At 53.1% G+C, this 27,947-nt stretch overlaps 1 protein-coding gene across 1 annotated transcript; it reads right to left on the reverse strand.

Moving 5' to 3' along the window:
* Positions 1–537: 537 nt before the first annotated feature.
* Positions 538–27,947, reverse strand: FBXO41 (F-box protein 41). Its single transcript, XM_023251770.2, has 13 exons — positions 27,469–27,947; positions 13,144–14,174; positions 11,446–11,671; positions 10,890–10,963; positions 10,261–10,619; positions 9,188–9,429; positions 8,858–8,973; positions 8,583–8,735; positions 8,307–8,402; positions 6,844–6,962; positions 6,506–6,664; positions 4,952–5,067; positions 538–4,819 (listed from the first exon to the last, which is right to left on the reverse strand). Exons 2-13 carry the CDS (start codon positions 14,034–14,036, stop codon positions 4,757–4,759), a joined length of 2,616 nt encoding a protein of 871 aa, XP_023107538.1. The 5' UTR covers positions 14,037–14,174; positions 27,469–27,947; the 3' UTR covers positions 538–4,756.

Consider the following 27,947-nt stretch of genomic DNA (forward strand, 5'->3'; position numbering starts at 1 on the left):
ACCTGTTTGATGCTGGAGCCACTCACAATTTAAGCCTAAGCACCTGGTCTTTTTACTGGCTTTAAATCTTTCAAGACCTGAGTAATAATCAGTGGCGCGACTTCATTTTGCAAGCTGGGGTAGTCGAGGCCAGTGACGGGCAGTTTGGTCTCTCCCAGGCTAAAGCCTATTGGCTGGCTAGAACTTCCGGCAGAGGTGGCCAAGCCATTGAGGGACTGGACAGTGCCCGCTGCTCCTTTCGTCCTTGTGCAGGGGTTGTCCTTAAAGATGGCGTCTCCCAGCTGAATCAGAAACGACACCCCAAGGTTTTTTGTCTGCATGCAGACGCTGAGAAAGTGAACTGGGACAGGGATAGTGACCTGCATGGCTTTCAGCGACGTCTGCAGTCCTGACAGGTCTTCCTAATGCTTTATTCACTCTGTTGATGCCATTCAGGTCATCCAGCCACTTCCTGCCTCAGTGCAGTTTTGCTGCAGAAAGGCTTGGTGACGCAGATGGACAAATACGGCCACCTACCATTTACTTCCCTGGCAGATATTCCAGTTTCACCACCTTTTTATTGGATACAAAGTCATAAATTCTCTGATGCCCATGTGAGTCCTTTTAAATACATACACTCAGGTACATTCGGCACAGGGCATCTGTGGATAATGTGGAGCAAAGTGCTGGGATGGTGATGCCTGGGTGGGGCAGAGAAGTGGGGCCAGGGAAGGCCCCCTGGGGGCTGGAGGTACAGGCACCACTTCAGAAACAAAACCAAAAAATGCTCTCCACCCCTCCACCTCATTTGCTGGGGGTGGGAGGAGCTACCCTCTCACGGCTCAGGCGCATTGCAGCCTGGCTGTGCGGGGAAGGCAGGCCCGGGGGCCACTTGTGGAGGTCCCCGCTAGCGGTGCCCACTAGAGCCAGGCCTACCGGTGCCAGTCATGAGGCAAGCCTAGGTCACCTCAGGCCTCTGCACCTAAAAGCAGGAACCCTGCTAGGGCAGGGCTGAGGCCAGGGAGCCCGAGGCCAAGCCTCCTGGAGCCATGCCAGCAATGGCAGACAAGGCTTGGGCTCATGGTGGGGAAGCCTGCCTGATTGTCAGGGCAGTCTTGGGACTGGCCAGGGTCCCGGGGGGTTGGGGAAGAAATAGGAGCTGGTTGCCTTAGTCGGCCCTGGTATTCTGGTCTTCACCCAGTCCTAAACCTTATCCCAGGCAAAGGCTGCAGATGAATACACTTGTCCAGGAATAAATACATACACACGATACACAGCAGTATATACAGAAATGCGGGCCTGGAACAAGGCTGGGTGAGAAAGCATGACCACCAGGGTTAAGGAGAAGTGCCGCCAGGCCCCTGGGGGAGGGAATTCTACTCCTCAAGGACTGATGGGCTAGACAGATCCCATCAGTTTGAGTTAACTCCTCTGGGCACGTGGGCCCTGCACCCGCTCACCATCTCCCGTCTTCAACCCAAGTCCACCAGGAATTGGGTCTTTGGCACCAATAGTCACTCTGGAGAGGTCTTCAGCTTAGTGCCTTAGAGGGACTTAGGGACTGGGCAGCTTCCCACCCATGGCCCAAAGGACCAGGGGAACAAGCAGAACCCAAAGGGAAAGGATGGAGCCAAACCTTGGAGCAGCAGGCGTTGGGAAGGAGGTGGCTTTTTCGTTGTTGAAGGACTTCCCATGAGAGGCCAGCTCAAACCACTCACAGGACCAGGAAATCCTGGACTGCCTTGCTCCTTAGGTGGTTTCTCGGCCAGTGAAAAGCCATGGTTCTGGGCAGCACATTTCCTCTCCCTGGGGGGTCAGACATACACAGCATCTCCTTTGTTCCCTGCTGGTGCCATGGGGAGACAGCCCAAGCAAAGCCTGATGAGTCAGCCTACCATTGCAGGCTATATAACAGGGAGAGGTGGTAGGGACACCAAGTGCTGGGGCCCATGGGACCTCTGCATGTGCCTGGGACCCCCGAGCAGGGCCTGCCTTGATTGGGTCTCTCAGGTACTCCTCTCCCTTGCATCTTACTAGGTGTGAGATGGAGGAGGATTCTCCTTTGAGTGAGGGATAAGGTGCCTCAGGGATGGCCAGGCCCTCCGTCCCTGTTTTCCATCCTCAGCCTGCTGTGTGGTTGCCAAAGAAGTGAACAAATGGAACAGGCCTGCAGACGAGCTCCCCGCACAGCAGCAGGGCTCATTCCGCTGAGAGTCAAAAAATAGCTTTGAGTTGGGGGACAGGGGGCCTGCAACTTTCCAGTTCTCAGCACACCTGAAGTCCAGGGTGCAGGAGTCTGTCAGCCCCAGGGGCAGCTGTGCGGTAGAACACGCTGTGACCCATCGTTCCCGTCGGCAGGAGCCTGTGCAATACGTACTCCCACACATCCTTTACACACACACTAAGCTGGCAAATACAAGGTGGGGACTTGCTGGCCAAACTTCCTGCCAGCCAGGAGAGGGAAGGCCCTGTTCACTCTTCTACCCCCAGTGCTGGTGGTGGTCAGGGCTGTTGCAAGGATGTGTGGATGGGTGGGTGGAGTGGGTGAATGAACCTACTCCTGGAATCAGTTCTTTCAGCACTTTCTCCAACTCTAGCTCACTGCCCATGCACCCTGACCTCCTTTCCTGACATTCCAGTGGCTGCCCACCCCGGGAGAAATTACCCAAAGCCGCCTATTCAGGGATGGAAGCTTCCTGGGGCAGAAAAATCCCTCAGTAAGGCAGGCTTAGGCCAAGCAGGGCATCCCTTTGTGCTTTGTCCAGGAGATGGGGGGGGGGGGGGGGGGGACGGGGGCATGGGTGGGCAGCACCTCCGGTCCTAAGGTCTCAAGTGGAGCTGTAAAGGGTGCAGTTGGCAAGGCAGGACAGATGCACCCAGGGTACCCTCATATCTTTTCCAGGTCCCTGGAGGACAGAGAAAAGTTGTGCTTCTTCCTGTGACTCCGGGGGACAAGGCCGGGGAGGTGGGAGCCAGTGGAGCCAGCCGCTCTGGAGTGGGGGATGCCACACAGCCAAGGCTTTGTGCACAACTGGACAGGGAATTGCCAACATGACACCCTTGGTATTTGGGGTCTTCAAAGGGCAAGGCCAGAATAAGCCACGGGAGGAAAAGTCATCAACAAGAGCTGGGACAGAGCTGGGTGTGGAGCCAGGGGAGCTGGATGCTGAGCCTGTGGGGTCCCTGCTCTGGAGGACTCATTACAGGGTAACCCAGGCTGGGTCTTGATGTCTAAGCCAGGCTGTGGCAGAAAGTTGGGTCACTGCAAAGGGCTGAGAAACTAGAGGAGTCCAGCCCCAGCCAGGACCAGCAACCTAATGGTTAGGGCAAAGCTGGTCCTGTATAGGAGAGAAGGAAACCCTAAGATGGATTGAGGCTAATGTTTGAAAGAACTTTCCAAATGAATGTTGGCAGGACCCGTGGCCTCTACACCACCGTGAGGGTTCTGAGAGTGGGAACTGGGGAGACCTGAGTCTTTGGAGCCTTAGTGCCAGAACCTGGTCTTGCTGGAACCGTGCAAGTCTGTGAAAACCTGCTTGCGTTCTGTGACTTCTAAGCCAAATGGCTGTGGCTCAGGCCCCAGCACTGCCCCTAGGCTAAAGAACTCCAGCATAGCCCCCAGTCCATAGGGCCAGTGGAGACTGGGGAGGGAGGCAAGTCTGATGAGGGTGCTCTTCCTCATTCTTGGCCTCATGCGTCTAGTTCCCTACCAAGGCTACATCTTCAAGCAAGCTAGCCAGACAAGGAAGCAGCCCAAACCACCCTCCTGGCCTCCTCCAGACCCCAGCACAGAAGGCAGCCCAGTGACTCCCTCCCACCACAGCACTGGAGATCCAGAGGCCATTACATTGCTGCCCAAGCACCTGGAATAGAAGTTGTTTCTTGAGGACAGGAACTGCTTCTCACTGCTAATAAAATTTCCAGAGCTGGTTCCTTGCCTCGCCAGAGGCTCAGGATTGGTGGAAGGTATAGAAACATGCACCTTTTAGCTCTGAATTTAGCTCTGGTGTGCCATGGGGTATGTGGTTGTTGGGAGGAGGGGTCTTGTTTCTACAGCAATAAAAACTAAGTTTTCTCTACTTGGCAATTTCCCCACTTTGGGAGTGGTAGTTTCAGTATCCTGGGGAAAAGTTCTAGATGAATGTTTTGCCATTCCAAGCCCATTCCACTACCTCACTGCCCCCTACCCCCCACTTTTGGCTGACCACATTCCCAGAGCCCCAAGGCCTGTCTGTGTTATCCCTGGAGAATGTGGACCCAGAGCCTCGGCAGGCTGTCTGATGGGGGTGCCCCACAGAGGGCTGGAACAGGGCAGGGGGAGGAAAAGAGCCCTTCTTGCCAAGTCTGAGCTGCTTTGGGGAGCCCCGTCTGGCCTGGGGACTAGCAGAGGCCCCTGACAAGGGGAGGCCTGCCCCAGCAACCCAAGCAGCCGAGGAGCCACTCAGTGATTATGGCACGTCCTCGGGGCGATGACACCGGGTGCTGGTGGTGACTCAGCTCCTTCCTGGCTGTGCCCAGAAGGCTGCTCCAGTTGGGGGTGGAGTGGGGGTCGGAGGGCAGCTTCTGTCCAAGCCCCTGCCCTGAAGAGCCAGTGCCCGACGTCAGGCCCGTTGCTCCGCTGTCCCGAGAGGAGGACAGGAAACTGTCAACCCCTCCCTGGAAGCTAGGGATAACACAAGGCCTCCGAAGGTCTAGTCCAAATCAGGGTCCCTCTGGAGGTCCAAAGAGAGTGCCCTGGTGTGGGGCCGGCAGGGGCCCTGCCGCCCCCCACCCCGGGTTAGCAGCCGCCGTCCACCTTGATGTGCAGGATCTTAGAGAAGCCGGGCCTCCGTCGTAGGGCCTGTAGACCGAACCCTGGTTAGTTCCCCTCAGGTCAAGGCAAGTGGGGCCCCCCCATCACACACCCAGGTCACCAACCCCAGCCCAGGGATGCCACCTGGGGTTTTGGTTGGCCTAAGAGCCAACTCCTTACCTGGAGTTTTGTCACCATGTCCTCAAACAGCTTCTGGGCCTCAGGACTGCTGGGCTCTTTGAAATAATCAGCAATCCCAATCTGGACCACGATGGACTTGAGGTTCCGGCAAATGCCTGGGAAAAGGTGGGTAATAAGGTGATGGCTCATGTTTGGCTTGGACAATGGGGCTGCTCTTCTATCGCTAATTCATGAAATCAGAACCCTACGGAGATGGTCACGTGCCAGGCATTGGGAACCACCTAGAGGAGAGCACACTGGTGGCACCCAGGGGATCAACCACACGGGAATGCAGGGGAGGAGGAGGGCAAGGTCATAGAGCAGAGGCTGCAGTGAACTCTGGGAGGATGAGTGGGAAGCAGCCAGTTGTGCAGGGGCTCTAGGAACTTCCCTGGCAGAGGGGACAGCTGTGCCATGGCCTGGGCATCTGAAATGAATTAAAAGGACAGAGTGGCTGAGGTGAGGCTGATGGCTCTTCTCTGGAGCATGGAGGAGGGGACAGGCAGCAAACAAGTTGGGAGCAGAGGGCTTAAGGGACTAGATGTTGCCATGAAGTCAGTGGAGGAGGAAGAAGAAAATCAGGTGGCTGAGAAGGTTCTGGAGGTCATGATTTTAGAGGTTGAGCAGTTCTGGTGGTCAGTCCAGGGCCAGGCCATGAGGCTGATGGGGAAGGAAGAAGAGGATCCTAGAAATAATAAGAAAGTCAGGGAGCCTTCAGTGCTGACGATGTAGGTGTGACCAGGGCCTCAGGAAGGGGAGGCCTGCCCCAGCAGCCTGAGGAGCTGAGGAGCCACTCGGTGGTTACTGCAGATCCTCAGGGCGATGACACTGGGTGCCGGTGGTGACTCAACTGTGCTGGCTGTGCCCAGAAGGCTGCTCCAGTTGGGGGGGGGGGGGTCGGAGGGCAGCTCCTGTCCAAGACATTGCCCTGAAGGAGTGTGAGCAGCCTGAGCTGGACACCCATGTCCTCAGTGAAGGTGGAGAAGTGGCCAGGAGTGAAGTAGGTGGCTAGAGGGAGGTGGGCTCAGAGGAGGCATGGAGTCTACACCATGGAGAGAGGAGTCTTCACCCTGAGAATGGTCCTCACCCTCCCACCCACTCCAGAGGGTCAGCTTGGAAGAAGGGGATACAGAATCCAGAGAAGTACAGTAACTTGCCCAGTCACACAGCTAATAAGCAGTAGAGCCAAAATTGAGACCTAGGTCAGTCCAGCTCCAGAACCTGTGCTCCTAACCTGTCTGTTCTGCCTCTGCCCTTGGCCAGAGGCTCATGTGGGGCAGATGGCATTGTACAGCTCGTGTCTCCAACGTACGTAGAGCATAGGGCAATAAATGTTGAACCGAACCGTTTGGACCAGATGCTGGCAAGACTTGAACGCCACACTGCCCGCAGAAGACACTTGTGGCAAAGCCAGGATTAGCGTCCCGGTTGGTCTGCCCCCAGTGCTGGCTTGCTGACTAGGAGCGACAGACAGGGAGCTGGCTATGCTACTTGCTGACGTGGCACAGTAAGTGGTGACAGTGGTAGCCCCCCTCCTGCATTCCCATCGCTCACTGTTGAAATGCAGCAGGGCCTTGGGGGTGACGGGGGTGGCCGTGAGCACCAACATCTCCAGTCCCTTCAGGCCTTCCCGGCAGACCTCAGCTGCCACCTCCTGGGTGATCTCCGACACATGGTCCAGCTCCAGGACCTGCAGCCGCATGCAGTTTCTTGCTAGGAAGGGGGGGGGAAGAGGGGAGGTCCTGCTGACAAACTCCCCAGGCTGCCTCCCGCCCAGTGCTTTGGTGCTCCTGCCACCACCCAGGCTGCAGCCCCAAACCCCCTGGGATTTCAGTGTTGCACCCACACCTGCTTCCCACCACCCTCCACCCCAGTCCCGAGGAAGGACTCACCGAGTGATGCCAGGCCCTGCACCCCACAGCCAGCGCCCCCAACCCCCAGGGCCCGAAGGTGGGGCCAACAGCGGCCGATCATCTGCAGGCAGCGGTTACTGAAGCGCGTGGGCTGCTGGCTGGAGAATGGGGCGGAGAGAAGTCTGTCAAGGAAGTTTCTGGTTGCATGACACCCCAAGCCGGCTCCTGTTTCATGCCCCGCCTTAGGCTGGGGCCCCCGCCAACCACCCAGCTGCTCCAGTTAGACACCTGGAATCATCCCTGACTCTTCCTCCCTCACCTCCTGCCAAGACCTACAGATTTTGATTCCTGGATAACTCTTCGACCTCTCAATTCAGGCCACCATCCATATTCATCTGGATCCATCTAGAAGAATCCTACACACTGCTGACAGTGAGTCATTCATTCCTACATTCTCTCAGTCATTCAACAAATGGGCCTCAAGTGTCCACTCCAGCCAACAACTGAACTAGCCCCTGGGGATACATCAGTGACAATATAAACATGGTCCCTTCCCTCAAGGAGTTGGGGGAGGGAGGGACACAGAAGGTAACCAATCTGATATAATCCTGTTTTTAAGATCTAAGATACCCCAGTGGCTTCCCAAGCACTCTCTAGATGAAATGCAAAAATCTAAACCCCTTAGGCCAGACCTGCCTAACCTTGCCCTAACCTTCCTTTCCACACTCATTGCTCTCCTCTGCCCACCACCCACATCAAACTCTCTATTTCCCTGAACACTTCATCCCTCAATATTCGCCCTGGCAGCAGGTTCTCTGGCGTCTGCTTGCACTTGGAACCAGAGATATGGAAATGGGCATTCATAGCCCCTACTCTGAGAACTGCGAGTACACCGTGGACTGAAACATAGAGAAATTATTGCAAAACAAATGACAACAGGGGTTGGGACAGGGTGCAGTAGGACTGGAGGCGGGGAGCAGTGCCAAGTTCTGCCAGGTGTTCACGAAGGACACTGGATGCCCTGGGAGGAGTTGTTCTGTGGAGAGAGGGCTTGGGGGACAAAGCGCAGGGACAAAAACGCCTGGTCTGAGGAACTCCAAGTAGAGCGGTGAATGATCTGGATTCTCTAAAAACCAGCTCAAACAAATGTGGCTATTTCTAGCTAGCGTTGCCTGAACACCTACTGTGGCCCCTGCAGGCTTTATGTACACATCTCACTGGAGCCAGCTACAGTCCTCCCAAAACTGAAAGATCTCTAATACCATCTTCACTCTGCACTTGAGAAACTAAGACATGACTGGATTGCCCAAAGTCTCACTGCCAGTAAGCCAGGGCATCACCCCATGTCTGATTTGGAAGCCCTGCTCCCAACACTTACTTACACCGACTAATGAATGCGAATCTGTCTCCCCAGTCAGCTTTTGGAATGGCTCAGATCTGCTCAGTCCTCAGCCCCAGCCCCAGCCCCACCCTGTCCCCACCTGACCCCTGCCAGGGCTCACCAAGGGTGAAGTGGCGCCACCTGGAGGGAGACAATCTCTCTGCAGCCTGCACCCAGAGCCCAAATGACCTCGTGGCCCACGGGGTCTGTGGCACTCCTGTTGAAAAGACAAAGGTGAGACCACCCACCCTAGTGGCCTTTGCTCCCTTCCCTTGGACCGTAGAACTCTTGAGTCCCTTTGCCTAAGATCCCTGGGGAAAGAGTATGCAGACCCCAGGGATCCCTTTGGCCCGAGGCCAAGAGGGTGTGGACCTTGAGTCTAGTGGTGTGCACCTACCTGTAGGTGACGGCCTGCAGGGCACGGCAGTAGCAGCTGGCCAGCCAGAGTGAGCGGTCAGTGAGGATGTTGGGACAGTGGGAGATGCGCAGGATCAGCAGGTTCCCCCCAGCGGCCTTCAACAGGGACTCCAGCCCTGCTTCCAGGCAGCCTCTGGGGATGGCCAAGAGGTCAGGGCACTGCCTGTGGCCACCTCCCCCTCTGGGAAGCAACCCCCAATGGAATTCTGGGTCTGCAGCCTGCAACACCCACCCGCCCACCCGCCATGGGCTCACCGGGTGCTCCGGGCATATTCTTCCTTGCTCTCCTTCTTGCCCCGCTGCCGGGGCTTCAGGTTCTGCAGCGTCAGCGAGTGGGCCTGGGTGCACCACTGAGCCAGCATCGCCAGGAACTGCAGGGAGACAAGGGTTACCTGGGGATGAAGGGGTCTGTGCTTGCCTGCCTAGAGGCAGACCAGCCCCTAGACAGGAGGCCCCATGAGAGCATTGTGGGGAGTCAGGCTGAAGCTGGGGTATTGTAAGCATTTCAAGGACCTGACCTTGAGGGGCCAGATTCTGCTGGGAGAAAGGTGGGTTCACAGCAGGGGCAGTGGACAGGGACAGCACCTTGGAACAGACGCGGGCATTCTCCAGCAGCACCCGTGTCCAGACCGCGGGGTGACGAGCCACAAAGCGCCAGTCCCGGCAGACCTCGGCAGCGTGCAGCAGCGTGCGTGTGTCCAGATAGGTGAAGATGCAGAACAGGGCGGCTCGCATCTTGAGGATCTCTGGGCTGATGACCTCGTTGGAGCGTGAGGGGCTGCCCCTCTCAGCTCGCCGACCCCGCCCACTGCCTCCCTCGGGGCGGGCTGCACAGTACCAGAGGGCCAAAAGTCAGTGTGGAGGGTCAAAGGCCAGTGTGGAGGTGCGGGTGGGGAGATGGGGGGGGCGGCTAGGAGCTGCCGAAGGAATAGTCACGAAAGACTCATGCTGGAGGGCCAGTGACTTGGGAGGAAGGACAAGGGGCCTCTGCTTCCCCCTCCTCTGCCACACCCTATCTCTATACAAATTAGAAAAAGGTGACCCTTCCTCAAGCAAACTGTCTTTTTAAGATCATATATCATCACAGAGTCCAAACTCACCCCTTAGATGAATCAACTGAGTCAAGAGTGGGGAAGGGTTTGGAGGGTGAGGGTACAGATGGTTAGAAACCCAGCCTCTGTGAACAGAAGGCCAGGGTGAGGCTGCCCAGAGCACTCACTCTACAGCAGTCACGCACCTGATCTCAGCCCTCTAACCTCCTGACCCTGACCCACCCACATATGCACATGGCCTTGTCCGTATACAGAAGGGGGCTCTCCCTGCTGCTCCGGGACTTCAGCCTGCAGTTAACATTCAACTACTCTCCTGTAAATGTCAACGAGCCCACCATGTGAATGGACCCCTGAGATGTGGCATCCTTGTGCAATACCCAACCTGAGCGCCCCTGTGCTGCAGCCCTGCTCTGTCACGTGAGTTCCTTGCCCAAGCTCACAGGGCACTTGTAGGACAGTTTGTCATTCTCACTGTGGGGAGTCTGGGACAGGGGGGAAAACAGGTGTGGGAGCCCAAGGGATTTACCGCCTCAGCCCTGTGTCCCCTGAGAGGGCCCAGCACCAAGGAAAGACTGGCCTCTCTGGCCTACCCTCCCCAGGACTCACCTGAGAGCCGGCAGCTGCTCAGTGGCCCGGCCATAGCAGGCCCAGAGCGGGGGGCATCTGAGGGGCCCTCAGCCTCTGACTCCGTGGTTCGGGAGCCCACGTCCGAGACATCACCCTCCTCCCCCTCCGTGCTGTGTCGGCGGGGTCTGCGCTGCCAGTTCTGGATGGCCTGGCGCCGCAGGCCTGAGCTGCGAGGGGGCTGGGTACGCTCCGAGCCGCCGTTGGCAGCCTGGGCCCGTGTGCTCAAGCCCCCAGGGCCACTGTCCTCGGGGGCCCCCTCTTCTGGCCGGGGTAGCTCCAGACTGTCACTGTCATAGCAGCCTGAGCTCTGGGATGCAGCAGGGACACGGCTGGAGGCCCTGGGGTGGGGTGGACCAGACGGTGAGGAGCGAGGGGCACCAGGACTGCCCGAACTCCCCATGCCACCCCTACCACCGGCCAAGGGCAACCCACTCCCCCTACTTTCCAAGAGCCCCCTTCCAACAGTGTGGAAAGGCAGACATAGGTGACCCAAGGAATATGGGGAAAGGACAAGGAGCCAAGGCCTCAGATGGGCCAGCCATCCAGTGGGCCAGTGGATCTTTCCAGGGTGAGGGTGGGCTGTGGGGCGGGCCAGGCCCGAGGCTTACCCTGTGCTGGGAGAGGAGCCATGCCTTGACACGGCGTATGTGCTAGGCATGGCCGGGCCCGCGTGGTGTTCTCGCTGTGGGCCCCCAGAGCGGGAGGGAGAGGCAGGGGGCAGAGGAGGCAAAAGGGTGAGAAGGAACGGGAGAAACAGGGCACAAGATGGAGAGAAGAGAGGAGGGAGAGGAGAGAGAAGGAAAAAAAGTTGGGAAAGATGGACAAATAGACAGATAGCCCAGAGAGGCAGGCTCCCCGGCCCCCTCCCCACACCCACCCAGCACCCCAGACCCCGACTTGTGGGCTCTCATTTGAGTGGAGACAGGCCCCTGAGAACCGGAGCGGCTGGATCACACCTCACTGGATCGCAGCCTCAGGGGCCGGCACGTCTGCCCAATCAGAGGGGCCCCTACTTCAGGCCTCGAGTCTGCTCGTGGGGAAGAGCCAAAGAAGGGAAGCATGGAGCATGACGGGGGGGGGGGGGGGGGATGCCAGGCAGTGTGTGAGGTGAGGCTGCACGGGGCAGGGGCGCCAGCAGAGGGGGGAAGGCAGGCAGGCACTCACCATTCTGCCTGGACCCCGGGGGCCGGGCCCGGCACCGCTTCCCCCGGCTCCACGGCCCAGGCTGGCGCTGGGCGTGCTGCCACAGCTGCTGCTGATGACCTGCAGCTGCCGCTCGGCCCGGTCAGCCCGCTCGAGCAGCTCCTCGATGAACTGCTGCAGCCGCAGCTTGGCGCTGGCCTCCCGCGCCGCCGTCTCCTTCAGGAACTGGTCGATCTGTACCACCTCCCTGGGCCCGGAGCAGTCTCTTACCCCCGTGCCTCGGCCTGGCCGCCCACCCACCCTCCGGAGGGGACCCCGAGCAGTGGGGAGAGACACGGGCACAGCTGCCTGTGGTCACGTGGGTGCACGCGGAACAGGCCCAGACACAATGCCCCATAGGACAGCACACACAGAAATGCGAACATCCACCCCGAGTCACACACTCACACCCCGCTGACCCAGCCCCAACACTCCTGCCAGACACCCCTCCTCCCCACCGAAACAGTCATACTCAGTGACACTCAGAGCCACCCCCTCCCTCCAGCAATGCTCACGGGCACACAGCCACGCACACTCATGTACGTGTCAAGTTCGTGTCATGCTCGTGTCAAGTTCACTTGCAGGCACACACGCAGTCTGAGGCAGGCACAGTCCCAACGACACATTCCAACACACACACACACACACACACACACACACACACACACAATTTTCAGAACCATTCTCAGACGCAGAAGCCTCCGGGAAGTGCATGTACACACAGCATGCTTCAGAGTGACTTCAGGATTCACAGTTGGTCATGCATCCACTCAACATTTACTGGGCACCTTCTAGGTGTCTGGCACTGTATTAGGGACACAGCAGTGGACAGCCTGAGAAAAATCCCTGCCCCTGTGGAGCTTACGTCACAAGGGGGACAGATAAATAACATCCATCTACTTCGAAATTCTACATTTAAAGACCAGGGAAATAAGGAGAAGCCAGCAAAGAAAACCGAGGAGGAGCAGACAGGAAAAAAGAAGGACATTCCAGGAGAGTGTCCTGGATGCCAAGTGAAAAAGGGGTTTCAAGGTTATCGCTGTGTCAACGCGTCTGAGACGCTGAGATGATGACTACTGGCCTTGGCAACATGAAGGTCGTTGGTGACACAGAGGACAGTGGTGGAGGTGGACATCTGATCAGAGTGCATTGAAGACGGAAAGTGGGGAAGGAAACTGGAGACAAGGAATATAAACAATACTTTCAAGGAGTTGTTCTGGAAGGAGAGAAAAGGGGCTGTAGCCTAAGGGGGGCAGTGGGGTTAGGGCAGATGGGAGTAATGATCTTATGTCTGGATGCTTTTAGGAATGATACAGTTGACGAGGAAAGTCTGGTGATGGCAAAGGGGGAGAGCAGAACTGCGCTATGTCTTTGAGTAGGCAAAAGTAGGAAGAGGGTCTGGTGCCACAATGTAGGAGCTGGCCTTCGCTAGAGAGACAGAAAGGGAGAGAAACAATTTTCACAGCAGGCCCGTGGTCACACTTGCATGTACTCACAGTCCCAAACACATACCTTCATGACACTCTTGGCCCCACCCACACCGTCATTACAGGCTTGTGGCTATTGATGCCATATTACAAAGCCATGGCCACACAGACACAAACAGACACACTCAGGCCCAGTCACAGTGGTGGCAGCGGCAGTGACACACCCGCCCACAGGGCCCTGCGGGCCACTCACTGCTGCTTGCGGCTCAGCTCCTGTTCCTTGTGCACCAGGTCCTGCTTGAGTGAGGCGAGCAGCTCCACACTCACGTCCACCTGGCGCGAGAGCTCGGAAGCACGCTCCTCCAGCTCCTCCTTCTCGCGCCCCAGCCGCGCACTCTCCTGTCGCGCCGTCTCCAGCTCTGCCGCCTTGCGTTCCAGCTCGGCTTGCAGCCGACCCACCTGGCCTGCGATCTTCTGCTCCACCTCTTCGCTCAGCCGCTCCAGCCGCCGGTCGACCTCCAGCTTCTCCAGCGCACGGATCTTGAGGCGCGCCAGGCCCTCCTCGTAAGCCACATCAGCGGGTGAGGGGGACGCGGGGGAGGCGGAGGCGGGCCCGGGTCCCGGCCCGGGCGGCGGCGTCGAGCAAGCCGAGGAGGCCACGGACTTGCGGGCGAACAGCTCCCCCAGCGGGATTTCGATCTCTCTCAGCGCGTAGCGCGCGGCGGCTGCGGGCACGAGGCCGGGCTCAGCCAGCTCCTCGCAGGGCAGGCTGGCGGGAACCAGGTCGCCGGCAAAGTGGGCGAGGGGCGCGTGGTGGTGATGGTGGTGCAGCAGGTGCGGCGTAGCGGGCGACGGCCCGGCCGCCTGCTCCTTGCCCTGGAAGGACGTGCTCTCGAAGACCTCGCGCCGGGCGCCCGGCACTGCCAGCAGGGCGGCGGGCTCGGGCGTCAGCGGGAAGCCCGAGGCGGCGGCAGCGGCGGCTGCAGCGGCTGCGGCGCCGTCGCAGATGCTGTTGGTCTTGGAGAGGATGTAGAGCGTCTCGTACGTGTGGCTGTACTCCAGGTGCGCGCGCAGCGACGACAGGCTCCGGAAGCGCTTGTGCTCCCCGCAGCGGGGGCAGCGGTACGGCAGGTCCAGCGAGGCCATGGCCCCGCCGCCCCCGCGGCGCCTGGGCTCCACCGCGGCCGGCCCGCCAGTCAGCCGGGCGCGCTCATGGGGGGCTGCGGGCGAGCCCCCCTGCGGGGTCAGGAAGGCCCAGGGCGCTCACGGCCAGGGGCGAGGAGGCTAGAAGAGAGGGAGTAAGACTTAGGAGGGTGGTATCCCCACCCGTGAGGAAATGTACTTCCCCAGGAAACCCATGCCCATAATAGAGGGGCGAGGGGATACCAATGGCTTGACCTCCTGGAGGAGGCTGGCCTGCTCTGGTACTGGTGGGAGGGCCTGTACGTGTATGAGAGTGAGAAAGAATGAGGATTCTTTAAGGGGGGAGAGGGGGGAGAGAAAGGCATTAATATTATGTATAACACTTCCTTCCAAGCTATATTCCAACTTAAACAACCCAAATGCCCAACACCGGTAGAATGGATAATTTGTAATATATTCATAATGGAATTTTATCCAGTGATAAGAAAAGGAAGCACTGGTACATTCAACAACGTGGATGAATCCATTCAATATTATGTTGCATGAAAGGAGCCAGAGGGCGTGCATACTGGAGGATTCCATACATATGGAATTCAAGAACAGACTAAATTGATCATGACAGAAGTCAGAATAGAAGTTACTCCTGGGGACGATAAACTGAGAAGGGGCAGGAGGGAACCACATGTGATGCTGAAAATGCTCTAGATCTTGATATGAGTGGTGGTTTTACATGTGAGTACGTGTATACGTAAACAATCAAGCTGTATACATAAGGTTAGTGTACTATATGTATTTGGCTGTATGTATGTTACCTCTGAAAACAAATCTTTGGGGCGTCTGGGTGGCTCAGTTGGTTGAGCATCCCAACTCTTGATTTCAGCTCAGGTCATGATCTCCTGGTTCTTGAGATCAAACCCCACATCGGGCTCAGTGCTGACAGCACACAGCCTGCTTGGGATTCTCTCTCTCCCTTCCCTCTCTCTCTCTGTTCCTCCCCTGCTCACGCACACACACTGCTCTCTCGCTCTCTGTCTCTCCAAATAAATAAATATACCTTAAGAAATCCTTAAAAGAAGGTGTTATTTCCACCTTGATGGAAATACCCATCAAGACAAACTATTGGTACCATGTTGCAGTGACCAAACTGTCACCTCACCTGATGATACCTGTGTGTGTGTCCCTGTTTGTTCCTGTCCTGTTTCTGTACCACATACTCCCATCCCTGCCCTGCTAGGCACGTAGCTCCTTTTTCAAATTTCTTTGCTAGGTTGGTCTCCAGTAAGTGTCCCTGCCCTGCCCTTTACTCCAAGGACCACTGTATTTGTCCTCTTCAGGCTTCTAGCACAAGACACCACCCTTCCTGGCATCCTAACCCTGCTCACTCTCAACTCCTGCTGCCCATCCTCCCTCATCTCTGGCTTCTGGTCACACCACTCCTGCCTTGTGGAATCTCTACCCTATTCGTCACTGCTCTCCTCTTCCTAACTGCCTTCAACCACCCTCTGCTGTCCCTGTGCTCCTCCGGGTCACAGACCACTGCTTATCAATCCAGTTGTCATCAAGGATCTTCCCCCACTGGTCCCACCGCTCATACTAATAACCAGTCTGTCTTTACAGGCTGCCATGAAGCTGCCCCATTTGGGTTCTCTGACCTCCTCTTCTTACTGCCTTCTGAATCTTCCTGTCTCCTGATGGGAGGTCCACCTTCATACCTACCCTCTCCCCAGCAGTCTGGTTTGCTCCCATTCACTCCCAGCTTTAAGCCACTAACTCTCAGCTCTGCCTCTCTATCCTGACTTGCTCTTGACTTCCCTTTGCCTTCAGGCATTTCCACATGGATATATGGGTGAACATCTGTTCCCTTTACCAGCCCAGAACCCAGTCCTCCTGGTAAAATCATTCTGCTTTGCCCTTGGGGAACCATCTTTCCTTCCCCACTTTCTCAGTCCCTGTGGTCTGAGTGGGGGTTGATGGTCCACCCCCGACTCCAGGGGTAAGAAAGTAATATAGACCTGGCCAAACAGAGTCCTGGGATGGGCAGAGATCGCCCAAGTTGAGTCAATGAGTCATTCCTCCAGGACTTTTCTGCAACTACTGGGGAAAAGCATCCTCTTTGCATTCAGGTTTCTAAGCTGATGGGGAAGGCTAGAGCTGCAAGGGCTATCTTTGTCTCTTTGGGGAGGAACCTCCTGGGAATGAAGCCAATACAGAGAAGCAGAGCTGAGATGGACAGATTTCTCACAGATACTGTTTGAGATTCTGGTCTGTTCAGTTGGGTGAGCCAATCAGTTCCCCTTTTTTCTTGACCATTTGGAGTTGGGTCTGTGGCACTTGCACTAGAAAGAAGTCCGAAGCCAGAAATTAGAGTGAGAAATTGAATGTTTTAAAGGAATAGGCCCTAAGGAAGAATTAGCTGAATTAAGTGGGGAAGTAAGATAGTACCAGATCCCTCCTCAGAAGCTGGTGAGCCCTACTACATAGCAGCAAAGCCGCTAATTAAACTCTTGCACTATCTCCCGAGCTCAGCTGATGTTCCTACCTGGAACTTTAGGGGACCTGTAGAAAAATGTCACCATATGGGGTGTGGCCTTTCCCATGGCCTCAGTAAGGTCCGACAAGAGAGACACACTCTGGCTGAAAGGGGCACATCTGAAAGCAGACAGGAAGAAAATGCTGCTTTGCCTAGAGAGGCCCTTTCTGCCTGAGGCCAGTAATCCAATATGGCTGAGAGTCAGATAATTAAGAGCCAGTTCTCTGCTTCTAGCTAAAGTCAACTCAAGCAAAGACAGGGAGGCTGGAAACACAGACAGAGACAAACCTGGGCCCTCACAGGCTCCTGACTCCTCAGGCTCTCCAAGAACCCCTCCTGCTGTACCCTCCCAGCTCGACAGAGGTTATCATTGCTTTCATCAAAAGAGCCTTCCACTGGGATACAGCTTGAGTGAGAGAGGACAAATGAACTCTAGACTAGGGGTTTGCATTGCCCTTTGCAGAGGCCTAGCTAGAGGCAACAGAGCCATGGCTCCTGGGAAGGGCAGAGCACCAAGAACTGTTGCTAAGAGACAACTCCTGCTCCTCCCCCAACACTATCACCAGGGACTTGATTCACGAATTACAACTTCCAATGAGGTCTCTAGTTTGGTTAATGGCTCTGGGGACAACTGAATGCAAACTGACTGAAAGCTTCCTAATGATTAAGGGGATTGTATTGCCAGAAAAACCCACAAACCTGGAAAACAAAGGCCAGGGATTACTCAGCTACTAATGTTCCTCACCCCTTAAACTTGCCGTCAGTGGGAGGTGACTCCCCCCCACCCCGCCCCGCCGCAATGCCCCTTTTTGTGTGTGGCACAGAGCATGAAGAACAACGAAGGCTCCTCGAGATGGCAGAACCATAGCAGCCAAATAGATGAGCCAGGGAACCTCATCCTTGCCAACTGGTCAAGCATGTAGACCATACTATGGGTCTGTGACCACTGAGCATTTTTCCTCATCTCCCCTCTTGAGCTGGGAGGGTTTTGTTCTTTCAGCGATCCGATCTTTCCTCCATCATAGTCTGGCCGTAAATTAAAAGACCATGAGTGGCTAGCTGAGTACCTTGCCAAACAGCCCATCACCAAGATCTTGAATTGGGTCTAGATGTGGTAAGTGGATGAGAACTTGGAACATCTTCTTCTGGAGATGGGACAAGTGTGTTTGACGTTTTGTGAGGGATAGTTGCATTATCATAAACAGAAACATTTTAAAAAATTGTACAAGTGGGGGGGGTCTGTGTAGATCTTGTTCAGACATGGAATGTAGAGGACATTTATTGTTTTTGCTGTTCAGCTCCAGCCCTGCTTTGTGGATGGACCCCCAGTTTTCCCTTGAGAACCATTGCCCCCACTTTGGGTGGGGCTCTGGGGGAGCACATATGACCTTAGCCTGTTCATCAGTCACAGCGCCAAACTCCAGGCCAATATAGCCACTCCAGGACCTGTGCTCAGCTGGTAGAATGTGAGCCTGGAGCTGCTTGTGGCCACTTCTTTTTTTTTTTTTTTAATTTTTTAATGTTTATTTATTTTTAGAGAGAGACAGAGTGTGAGCGGGGGAAGGGGCAGAGAGAGAGACACACACAGAATTCAAAGCTGTGCTGAGCTGTCAGCACAGGGCCAGACACGAGGCTCAAACCCACACACTGTGAGATCATGACCTGAGCCGAACTTGGGTGCTTAACTGACTGAGCCACCCAGGTGCCCCTGCTTGTGGCCACTTCTATCCTCCTTGGGCAAGAAGAACAACAAGGCTCCTGATGACCTCCCTTGAGCATCCAGATCCAGATCTGCCTAAAACTTTAATCCAGGACTTGTCAGTTGTGTGAGGCAACAAATATTTTTGTAGCCTAAATCATCTGAGTCAGTGGCCAGTCACTAGTAATGAAGCTCTAGACTAACACAGTGACCCACAGTGTAAAAAGCCAGCCTTGGACTTCCCCTCACCCACTCCCCAGCGTCCATCCCTGTTCTCTTCAACAGTGCCACTGTCCTCCCAGTCATACCACACCACTGGCCATCTTGGCTTTGCTCTCTGCTAACCATCAAGACCTGCTCATTTTCTCCATCAGTTCTCTTCTGCTCTGTGCTCTTCCTCACACCCAGACTGCTGGCCCAGGCTTCAGCTCAGAGCTCTATCTCGTCCCATATTAGGCACCAGATTCCTCTGTCTACCGAGAACTCATGCTCCTTCAATGGCTCCCAGCATCTACCAACTGCAGCCAAACTCAGCTTCACCTTTGGCCTCGCTGTACTCTCTCTTTTTTAAGTTTATTTATTCATTTTGAGGGAGAGAGGGGGAGAGAGAGAATCCAAAGCAGGCTCTGCACTGTGGAGCCCGATATGGGGTTCGAACTCACGAACCACGAGACCGTGACCTGAGCAGAAATCAAGAGTCAGAAGTTTAACCTACTGAGCCACCCAGGCGCCCCCTGGCCTCACTTTACTCTTGCCAATTTGAGAGCAAAAAGTGGCCTGGCTGTTTTGCTTGCATTTCTCTGATTATTATGGCTGGATATTTTTTTTCCCACATATTGAGCAGTCATTTATATTTCTTTGGTGACTTGCTTATGTACTATTCTTTGCTCATTTTTATACTGAACGTTCATATTTTCTTACTGATTTGCAAAGGCTTTTTATAATGTTGATCCCTCGTCATTTATATACTACGAATGTTTTACTCAAGTCTGTCAATTGGCTCGTTTACAGTCTTTACTGATATAATAAAGCTTATAGTTGGCTTCAGTAAAAATCTTTAGCATTTCTGATTTTGTTATCATGCTTAGGAAGTCCAGCCTTACTGAAGATTTTATAAATAGTTATATATGTTTTCCTTTCATACTTTGTGTGATTACCTTTTTTTTTAAAGTCTAGAACAATTTTTTAAAATTAAGGGCCTTAGGGGTGCCTGGGTGGCCTGTTGGTTAAGCATCCGACTTCAGCTCAGGTCACGATCTCACGGCTCGTGAGTTCGAGCCCCACATGGGGCTCTGTGTTGACAGCTTGGAACCTGAAGCCTGCTTCAGATTCTGTGACTCCCTCACTCTCTGCCCCTCCCCCGCTCACAATCTGTCTCTGTCTCTCTCAAAAATAAATAAAAAATGTTTAAAAAAATTGTTTTTAATTAAGGGCCTTAAACAAATAATCATCCATAAACTGACAATGACTTGGTAGCATACACATACTTCAGGCTGTATGGTTTCCTTTTATACAATGGAGTTTTAAATCCATCTAAAAATTTTTGGTATGCATGGTGAGACAAGGATTAAAACAAAACAAAACAAAACACTCCCTCTCTCTCTGCCCCTCCCCAGCTTGTACTCTGTCTTTCTCTCAAAAAATCAATAAAACATTAACAAATTTTAAAAAGACACAACTTTTTGTTATGGACATCTTCACATATATTCAAAAATACAATATGAGGATAAACTATGTTATATACCCATCAACCAACTTCAACAGTTACCAACTCATGACGCTTTTGTTTTATCTGTATACCTGCTCCCCTGCTTTGTACTTCCCCCACCCCCACCACTAGATAATTTTGAGCAAATCCAAGTTTCATTTTACCCAAAAACAACTTAGTTATCTATAAGCCAAGGACTTAAATTAAAAAAAAAAAAAAAAAAAAAAAAAAAAAAACTTAGCAGGTGCCTGGGTGGCTCAGTCAGTTAAGCATCCTACTTCGGCTCAGGTCATGATCTTATGGTTCACAGGTTCGAGCCCTGCATCAGGCTCTGTGCTGACGGCTCAAAGCCTGGAGCCTGCTTCAGATTCTGTGTCTCCCTCTCTCTCTCTGCCCACCCCCCCACTCACGCTCTGTCTCTCTCTCTCTCTTAAAAATAAATAAACATTAAAAAAAATTTTTTTTAAATACTTAGTCACTGTTCTAACATCACCATCATTTAGGTATATTAACATCAAAATCATTATCATCCATCACCGTTATCATTAGGTATATTAACACCAAAAAAGTAGCCTTGGGAGGGAAATCCAGAAGAGAGTTCTCTGAACAGACCAACAAAATAAATAGTCTTGTGGCAAATCTATTCAAAGTGCAAAAAAGAAAGAAAGAAAACAAATACATAACACTGTGAATGAGAAAAGGGATATAACCACTGACACAGAGATTTTTTTTTTTAATTACTAAAATGCCACCAGGTACAATTCTTGGCCCAAATTGTTGAAAATCTGGATGAACTGAATATTTTTCTAGGAAAATATAAATTATCAAAATTGACTCAAGAAGAAGTAGAAAACCTGAATGGATTAATAAGTATAGATAAAATTGAAGAAGTTGGCAAAGTGACCAGAGATGTTATAAATAGAATTCAGTTCACACACACACACACACAACTGTTCAGGAACAGGGTTATTCTGTGATGTATGGTCAGCTTGGTATCAGGGCACCCGTGGGTACCTGCCCATCCCAACTAAGTGCTGAGCCCTCCAGTGGGGGCACTTTCAGGGATCAGAACTGGCCAACCTATATACTTTTGAAGCAACCTTTTCCTACACAGCACCCTGCTAGCCAGGCTCTGACAAAGGGGAAAGTCTGGGGGTGCAGGCCTATGTGTGGACGTGCAAGGTAGAAGTAGGAAGCGACTTCTTGGTTCCAGGTGGCTCTTCCCCTGAGGCCAGCCTGCCCCACAGTTTCCCTCCATATGCTGGAGCTGAGGAAGGACTATGAATCATTCTTAGGAATATTTTCGCCTAGATGTATGTACTCCCTCAGCATGAGCATAAGCTTTGCCTGGATGCAGGCAAGAAGGTGATGGAGGCAGGGGGAGGTAGAAGAGGAAGAAAAAGAAAAATAGAAAAATAGAAGTGTTGCCTGTTCAAATTCTATCACAGTCCTGTATTAGGAGTATCATGACAGAACAGTTGGAGATTTTCCTTTGCATTCTAGTCTCTTCAAATCAGCAACCTCTGCGTTCCTAAGACCTGCCTCCTTTTTCAGCCTGGCCCTGCCCCTTGCCCTCATCCCCAGGACCTGTTATGCTCCTGCCATCTTTCTGAAATGCCTATCTCAAGTCTACTTTCTTTCAAATCCAGCTGAAGGTCTGCATTAGGTAGAAGGATTCTACAGGATGAACCACAGGATCTTTTTTTTTTTTTTTTTTTTTTTTTAAGGCTTTCAGGTGTGTGAATCTCATCTCCTCAAACAGGACCAACCATTTCAAGATGTGTGTCTTCTCTGGCTCCTGTCTACTGTCACATTCTCACTGACTCTGACAGAAACACAGATTATCTTGCATTTTCATGGCTTCCACTACCATGTAATCATTGAGAATTCCTGCAGTGGATATTAGTATTTTTATCTGCTCAGCAAGTCTTCTTCACCTTCCGGTAATACATCTCATTCTTTCTTTGGTAAGCTGGCCCTCCCCATTCCATGTGGTTCTGACAGGGCTGCATGACCCAGGCCTAGCCAATCATGTCAACCATGGTGCCCCCATCTCCTTGGCCACAATGAATGACCCAGGAATGGACACATTCCTCAAGCTGAGCCAACAGAGCCATTCACTGGGAATATAAATGAAAGACTGAGGAGTCTCTTATTCCTCTAGAATTACATATTAGGATGCTAAAGCTATCTATGGCCTTGTGTAACCCCCACCTACTACATGGAGAAAGCCCATGCATGGCAGGGGGAAAATATGGCCACACTCAGAGCGCAGCTGAGCTAAAAGCTAGAAAGAGTCCTCACCACATTTTTGAGAACCCAGGTACAGTCATACCCCAAACACACCCATCCCCCTTCTTTCCAGTTACATGAGTTGGTACATATCCCTTTTTGCAAAAAAATAATTTGAATGGGATTTCTGTCACTTGTAATCAAAAGTCCTAATAATCTCGCAAATCTGTATTTCTAGCCTAGCATTCTCTCCTGAGCTCTATTAAAACATGAATTCATTCAGTGTATGTTTACTGAATACCTGCTCTGGGCCATGAATTTTATCAGGTGCTGTGCTAGGTATGCTGAGGACATCTTGAGATCTTGCCTTCAAACAGCTTGGGGTTCCCTGGGACAGACTAAGTAAGGTATTAAATGATACAGCAATAAAATAAATGCTGGGCAAGAGGCTAGCATGGGATTCTACACTCAACTTAGCTTGAGGAATTGGGGAACCCCCAGAGGCAGTAGCATCTAAATGACTGGAAGAGTCGAGTCAGGTGAGGAAGTGTAATTATGAGATTGGGGGAGGAGAAGGAAGGCATTCTGAGTAGTGGAAACAGGATGCGCAAAGGCAAAAAAACACATCTCTCTCTGGGAACTAAACCCTAAGCTCTGTCTCAACCACTGCTACTTCCCCAGCACTTCCAACACTGCCTGGCATGGGGCAGGTGCTTGGGTAAGTGTTTGTGGAATGAAGGAAGGGCAAGGACTTAATCAGATATACAGTTTAGAAAATGGACTACTGAGGGCCAAGGTCAAGCAGAAGGCTGTTGGAGGCAGAAATTGTTAGCCAAGGTAGCAGGAGTGCAATGAGGACAAGGATGGATACGGGCACAACATAGCAAGGAGAGTCAAGAAGGCTTGGTGACAGAATGATTGTGGCTCATACTAAAGGGAAGAGTCGAAGATCAAGCTCAGGTTTGGGTTTTGAGCATGTAGATAAATGGGGCTGTGGTTAAGGTAGGAGGGAAAGTGAAGGAAAGCAGGTTTGGGGGAGAGACGAGCCTGGTTGTAAATTCCATGAGTTTGAGGTTCCAGAGGGCCTTGGAAATAGAGATAGTCGTTGATACATAGTTTGCAATATGGAGCCAAAAATATAGGTCTGGCAACTTAAGCATAAAAGTGGATGAGTAGGACCAGGGAGAGGGTGCAGAGAGAGGAGAGCAGAGTAATAAAGGTGGACCCTCAGAAAAGCAGGGGAGGGAGAAGAACCAAGAAGTTTCTAAGAACCAGAAGCAGCAATGGGAATTCTGGTAGGAAACCTTTTGGAAGAGAGGATGTCAAGGACGGAAGAAGTGGGCAGTAGTGTAAATGACAGTGTAAACAACAGGAGTTGATGACACAAGTCAGAGCAGAGGTGGCAAGGGTCCACTGGGGACTTCAGGGAAGACCTCTTTGATGAGCCCAGCTGATGGGGGCTGAGGGGAGAGTGAGGTGGAGACAGTGAGTACATACAGGAAGCTCAACTATGAAGGGGAAGAGGCAGCATGGGAGATTCCAGAAGGAATTTTTAAGATGAGAGACACCAGAACATATTTAAATGCTTCTTAGAGATAACCTAATTCTAATCTCTACTATCACTTCCACTAGCATGAGGCATACATAACCCATGCCTTAGACCTGACATTTATAGCAATCTTTTTTTTTTTTTAAGTGCTCCTTAGAAGCAGCCTGTAGAGAGGGAGACGATGAAAAGGTGGTATTTTAATGTAGGTGGCTCAGAGCTTAATGTGGCTAATAGTGTACTCATAATACATGATTCCTTCAAGCCCGCATCTTTCTCCTGTTTCCCATCTTGACCAACATCTTCATTATCTACTCAGCACCCTGGATGCAACCCCCAAGGCACCTCTGCATTCTCAAAGTCCTCTTCAGACCTCATCAATCACCGGTTTTTGTTCTACTGCCTTCTAGATATTTGATTCTTATTTCCTCTAGTCCCTCCCCCAGACCATAATTATCCGCTTCTATCTGGTCTGTTGATACTGTTTCTAACTGAAGTCTCTAACTCCTCCTGCTTTTTCTGAAAATACCAATCCAGTCATGTCACTCTTCTTCCAAAATAAATCTCTGAGGGCAGGCCATTTTCTGGGAGGTAAAGTCCACCCTGCTTTGACTGCCCTCAAGCCTGGCCAGGACCAGACCACCAGACAGCCTTGCCAGCCTAGCTTTTGTGTCCTGCTTCCCATGTGCATCCTTAATGAGCCCTGCAGGGCTCAGCTTCACTGAGAAGTGCCATGTGCTGTCACACCCTCAAATCTTGGCTCATGCTGGTCCCTCTTCCTGGGACTCCCTGCACCAAATGGTGAATTCTGCAGGGCCACCTCAAATGCTACCCTTTCCATGAAGCCTTCCTTGACCCCCTCCTTCAGCTCAAATCACATCACAGCGTGAATCACTCCTTACCACAGCTCTTCACATACGGTAACAGGTGTCACATGTGGATGGTCATGGACTTGTTTGCACATCAGATCCCACCCTATTCGTACACTGGAAGGCAAGGACAATGCAAATGATTCACCCTCACACCTTTCTCACCCACAGCAGACATCAGTATATCATTCTTGGAGGAATCACACTGAATAATGGATGAACTGATTGATTTCATGTAACCAAAGTGATTTCTATCACTCATTATCATGGAACTGGATGAATCTGGTTATAATTAAGTCCATCTAAGAATCACCTGGAATTACAAGTGCTTCCCTGGTTCGGCTTACGTCCCACCCACTGGGAAGTAAGAACTTGCTGTGTCTTCTTGCCTCTGTCACTCTAACAGAGCTCCAAGGCTTAGGGCTTCTGTGCTTCATTCTGTTTTATCCACCCGACAAAAAGATATCAAACACAAGGGCCATGCCAGCCACTGGGAGACACAGGGATGAATAAGACAGTCAAGCCCTCAAGACGCTTACAGTCTAATAATCTAAACAGTGAACATTTACCTACTAATTATTCTGATCAGATACCATGCTTCTCATTTAGTCTTCATGACAGTGCTGCCACATAGGTGGTATTGTCTCTATTTTAGGAGGAAGATGAGGCTCAGAGTGGCCAAATCACTTGCCCAAGGCCAGGAAGTGACTGTAATAGACTTTGCTCTGATGGCCTCCCTGGAACCATGCTTCCAGGATTCTTGCCCTTATGTTGTGCCCTCCCACACTGACTCAAAAGTTGGCCATGTAGTAGCAGAGGTTTGATAAGCAATTGTACCTTAGAGCTTATAACCTCTTACAGTATTTCTCTAGGGATACAGCTGCCATTAAAAAAAAAAAACAAAAAAAAAAAAACAAAAAAAAAAAAAACAAAAAAACCTCCGGCTGAATTACTGAATGATTAGATATTGTATGTAGAGAGACCCTGAAGGATGAAAGACCACCTTGATGTTCCTTTCCAGCCAGTCCCTCAACTGAATGCTGCTGAGAGGTGCCAAGTGAACCCACAGCCACGGCCATAGTCATGGCCAACACACAGACCATGAAAAATAATAAAGCATTATTGTTTTAAGCCCCTACATTCTGAGGTGGTTTGTTGCACCACTGAATAATTGAAACAGTTACAAGTCAGGATTTGACTTGTAAGTCTACCTGATCAAGTACTACCTGATTTCAAAACCCATACTAAGAGTATATCAACGTATGTTACTTCTAATTGGGAGGGGAATGTGGCACCAACTCTACAATATTCACAGTAAATATTTGTTGATTGAATGAAGGGAGTGGGGGCACTTCCATAGAGGCAGGAAAGTCCAGGGAATTCAAAGGCAGGATGGCAATTACCTTTCAACAACTACCACCCCCTTCCAGCTACAAATATTCCAAAAACAAAAATATACTAGGCATCCCTAAATCTAGAAACATTTGTGTGGACATCACCAAACTTCCTCTCTGTCTCTTTTTCTGTTAAATTCAGATCAGGCAAAATCGAGAAGTTAGCAGAGTTTGGTTTTTGATGGTCACCCACCCTGCCCTCGACTCCCCCAACATGTCTCTGGCACCTCCTCTACCCTCTCACTTGGCCCTCTAGGCCCAAGAGCTCTTTCTCCCTCTTTCCATCTAAAATCCACATGCAGAGGAGGGGAAGAGGATTTGGATGTTAATAGATGGCTTTACAGGCCAAAGAAATGAAGCCCTAAGTTCAGTGCTTTCAGGAGACATCTGCCAGCAGGTGGAGGAGGTGTTCTAAGGATGGGGAGGCAGCTGGAAGTGTCCCTGTGGATGGAGAATAAAGGAATGCCCCCCCCCCTCCAAATCCCTCCAAATCCGCAAGAAGGAGGGGGTTGTGGCTCTCCACACCTGGGGCTGTGGTCCCCACTTGTGTACCTCCCAGGGCAATCACTATAGTCTAGTGAAGACCCACAGGGGTCAATGCATCCAGTCCCCTGCTTCCCGGCAGCCCTGACACTGCCTTTTCTGTTCTAAGCTCCCCTTCCCTCTTGTGCTCCTGCAAACATGCACACACCTCCCAAGGTCACACACACATGGCTCCAGCACCTGGATCCCACACCCGGAAAACCATCGGGGCCCCTCACAGCACACTCGACCTAAGGAGAGCAGGCCCCACTCCCGCTCCCAGGCACACCATGGCAAGTGCACACAGGCGCCGTGCCACACACTCACATGCAAAGCAATGCAGTGGGGCGCGCACATCCAGATCACTGTGGGTAGTCACCAGCGGAGGCACTGGGATATGAGGAGACAGAAACATGCGTGCACACACATGCACACCTCCAGATCATCCTGACTATCACACGTGCACGCCGGCACGCACACAGACACCCAAAGCCTCCCACCCTCAGACACCCGCACAGGTGCCCAGCCAGGCCTCAACACCAAGCCCCTCCCCCACCCTTTTTCAGAAGCAGGTGAAGAGGGCTGGGTTTGAGGGCGCTCCCCTTCCTCCCTCCCTCTGGCCCTGCTCTCCAAGGTCCAGAGTCCCAGAGGGGTCTGGAGCCCGCCCCCGCCCCCCAACCTGGCGCGGGGAGCAACTGGAGAGAAGCCGGGGGGATGGGAAGCCTGGTCTCAAAACGTTCTGATTTTAATTCCTTAAATTAACCCCTTCCTTGCCTCTGGCCTGGCCTGCCCAGAATCCCTCCCTGTCCGGCAGCCTCGGGGGCCTCCCGAGGGCTGTGGGGGAGAAGGAAGAGGAGGAGGAGGCAGCGGCTGGGGTCCTCCCTGCCTTCTCTCTCCAGGAGCGGTCCCGCAGCGCGCCCATGACTCGCCCTTACCTCCTCCACCCCGCGGCGAGGCCAGGCCCCGCGGCCCTCGGCTGGGGGTGCACAGGCAGCCCCCGCGTGCCGTGTCCAGATGCAGGGCCGCCCTGGGGCCTCGGATCTCGTTCCCCTCCGCAGCCTCGGGTGGCCGCCGCGGCTTGCGCCCCCGCCTCCCTCCCGGGGCGGGGGCGGCCGAGCCTCCCAGCCAGTCGCAGCGGGAGGGGCACACAAACCGGGTGGGGGAAGGATGGAGGAGGAGGTGGGAGGAGGAGGGGGCTCGCGGCCGGAGGAAAGGAACAGAAGGGGGAGGGAGGCAGCGAGGAGGTGGGGCGGAGTCGGCCCCTCCTTCGGGGCGGGCTCTCCTGCGAGATGGGGAGCGGCAGATGTCGCCAGAAGCGGCTGCGCCGGGACCCCACGTTTTCCGCTGAAGGTGGCTTCGATGGGGGAGGGGTCCGCGGCGCCGCCCTGGGGGTGCAGGGACCGCTTGGCCGAGC

This window comes from Felis catus, chromosome A3 (genome assembly GCF_018350175.1).
Source record: "Felis catus isolate Fca126 chromosome A3, F.catus_Fca126_mat1.0, whole genome shotgun sequence".
In the NCBI taxonomy this organism is placed as follows: Eukaryota; Metazoa; Chordata; class Mammalia; order Carnivora; family Felidae; genus Felis; species Felis catus.

Excerpts from the sequence above, each read along its gene's own strand:
- FBXO41 (XM_023251770.2), bottom strand. The coding sequence starts at position 14,036 with ATGGCCTCGCTGGACCTGCCGTACCGCTGCCCCCGCTGCGGGGAGCAC. Across the intron at positions 11,672-13,143 it reads GAGCTGAGCCGCAAGCAGCA|GGAGGTGGTACAGATCGACC; the intron begins GTGAGTGGCCCG and ends CTCCGGGCCCAG. Across the intron at positions 10,620-10,889 it reads GGCTCCTCTCCCAGCACAGG|GGCCTCCAGCCGTGTCCCTG; the intron begins GTAAGCCTCGGG and ends ACCCCACCCCAG.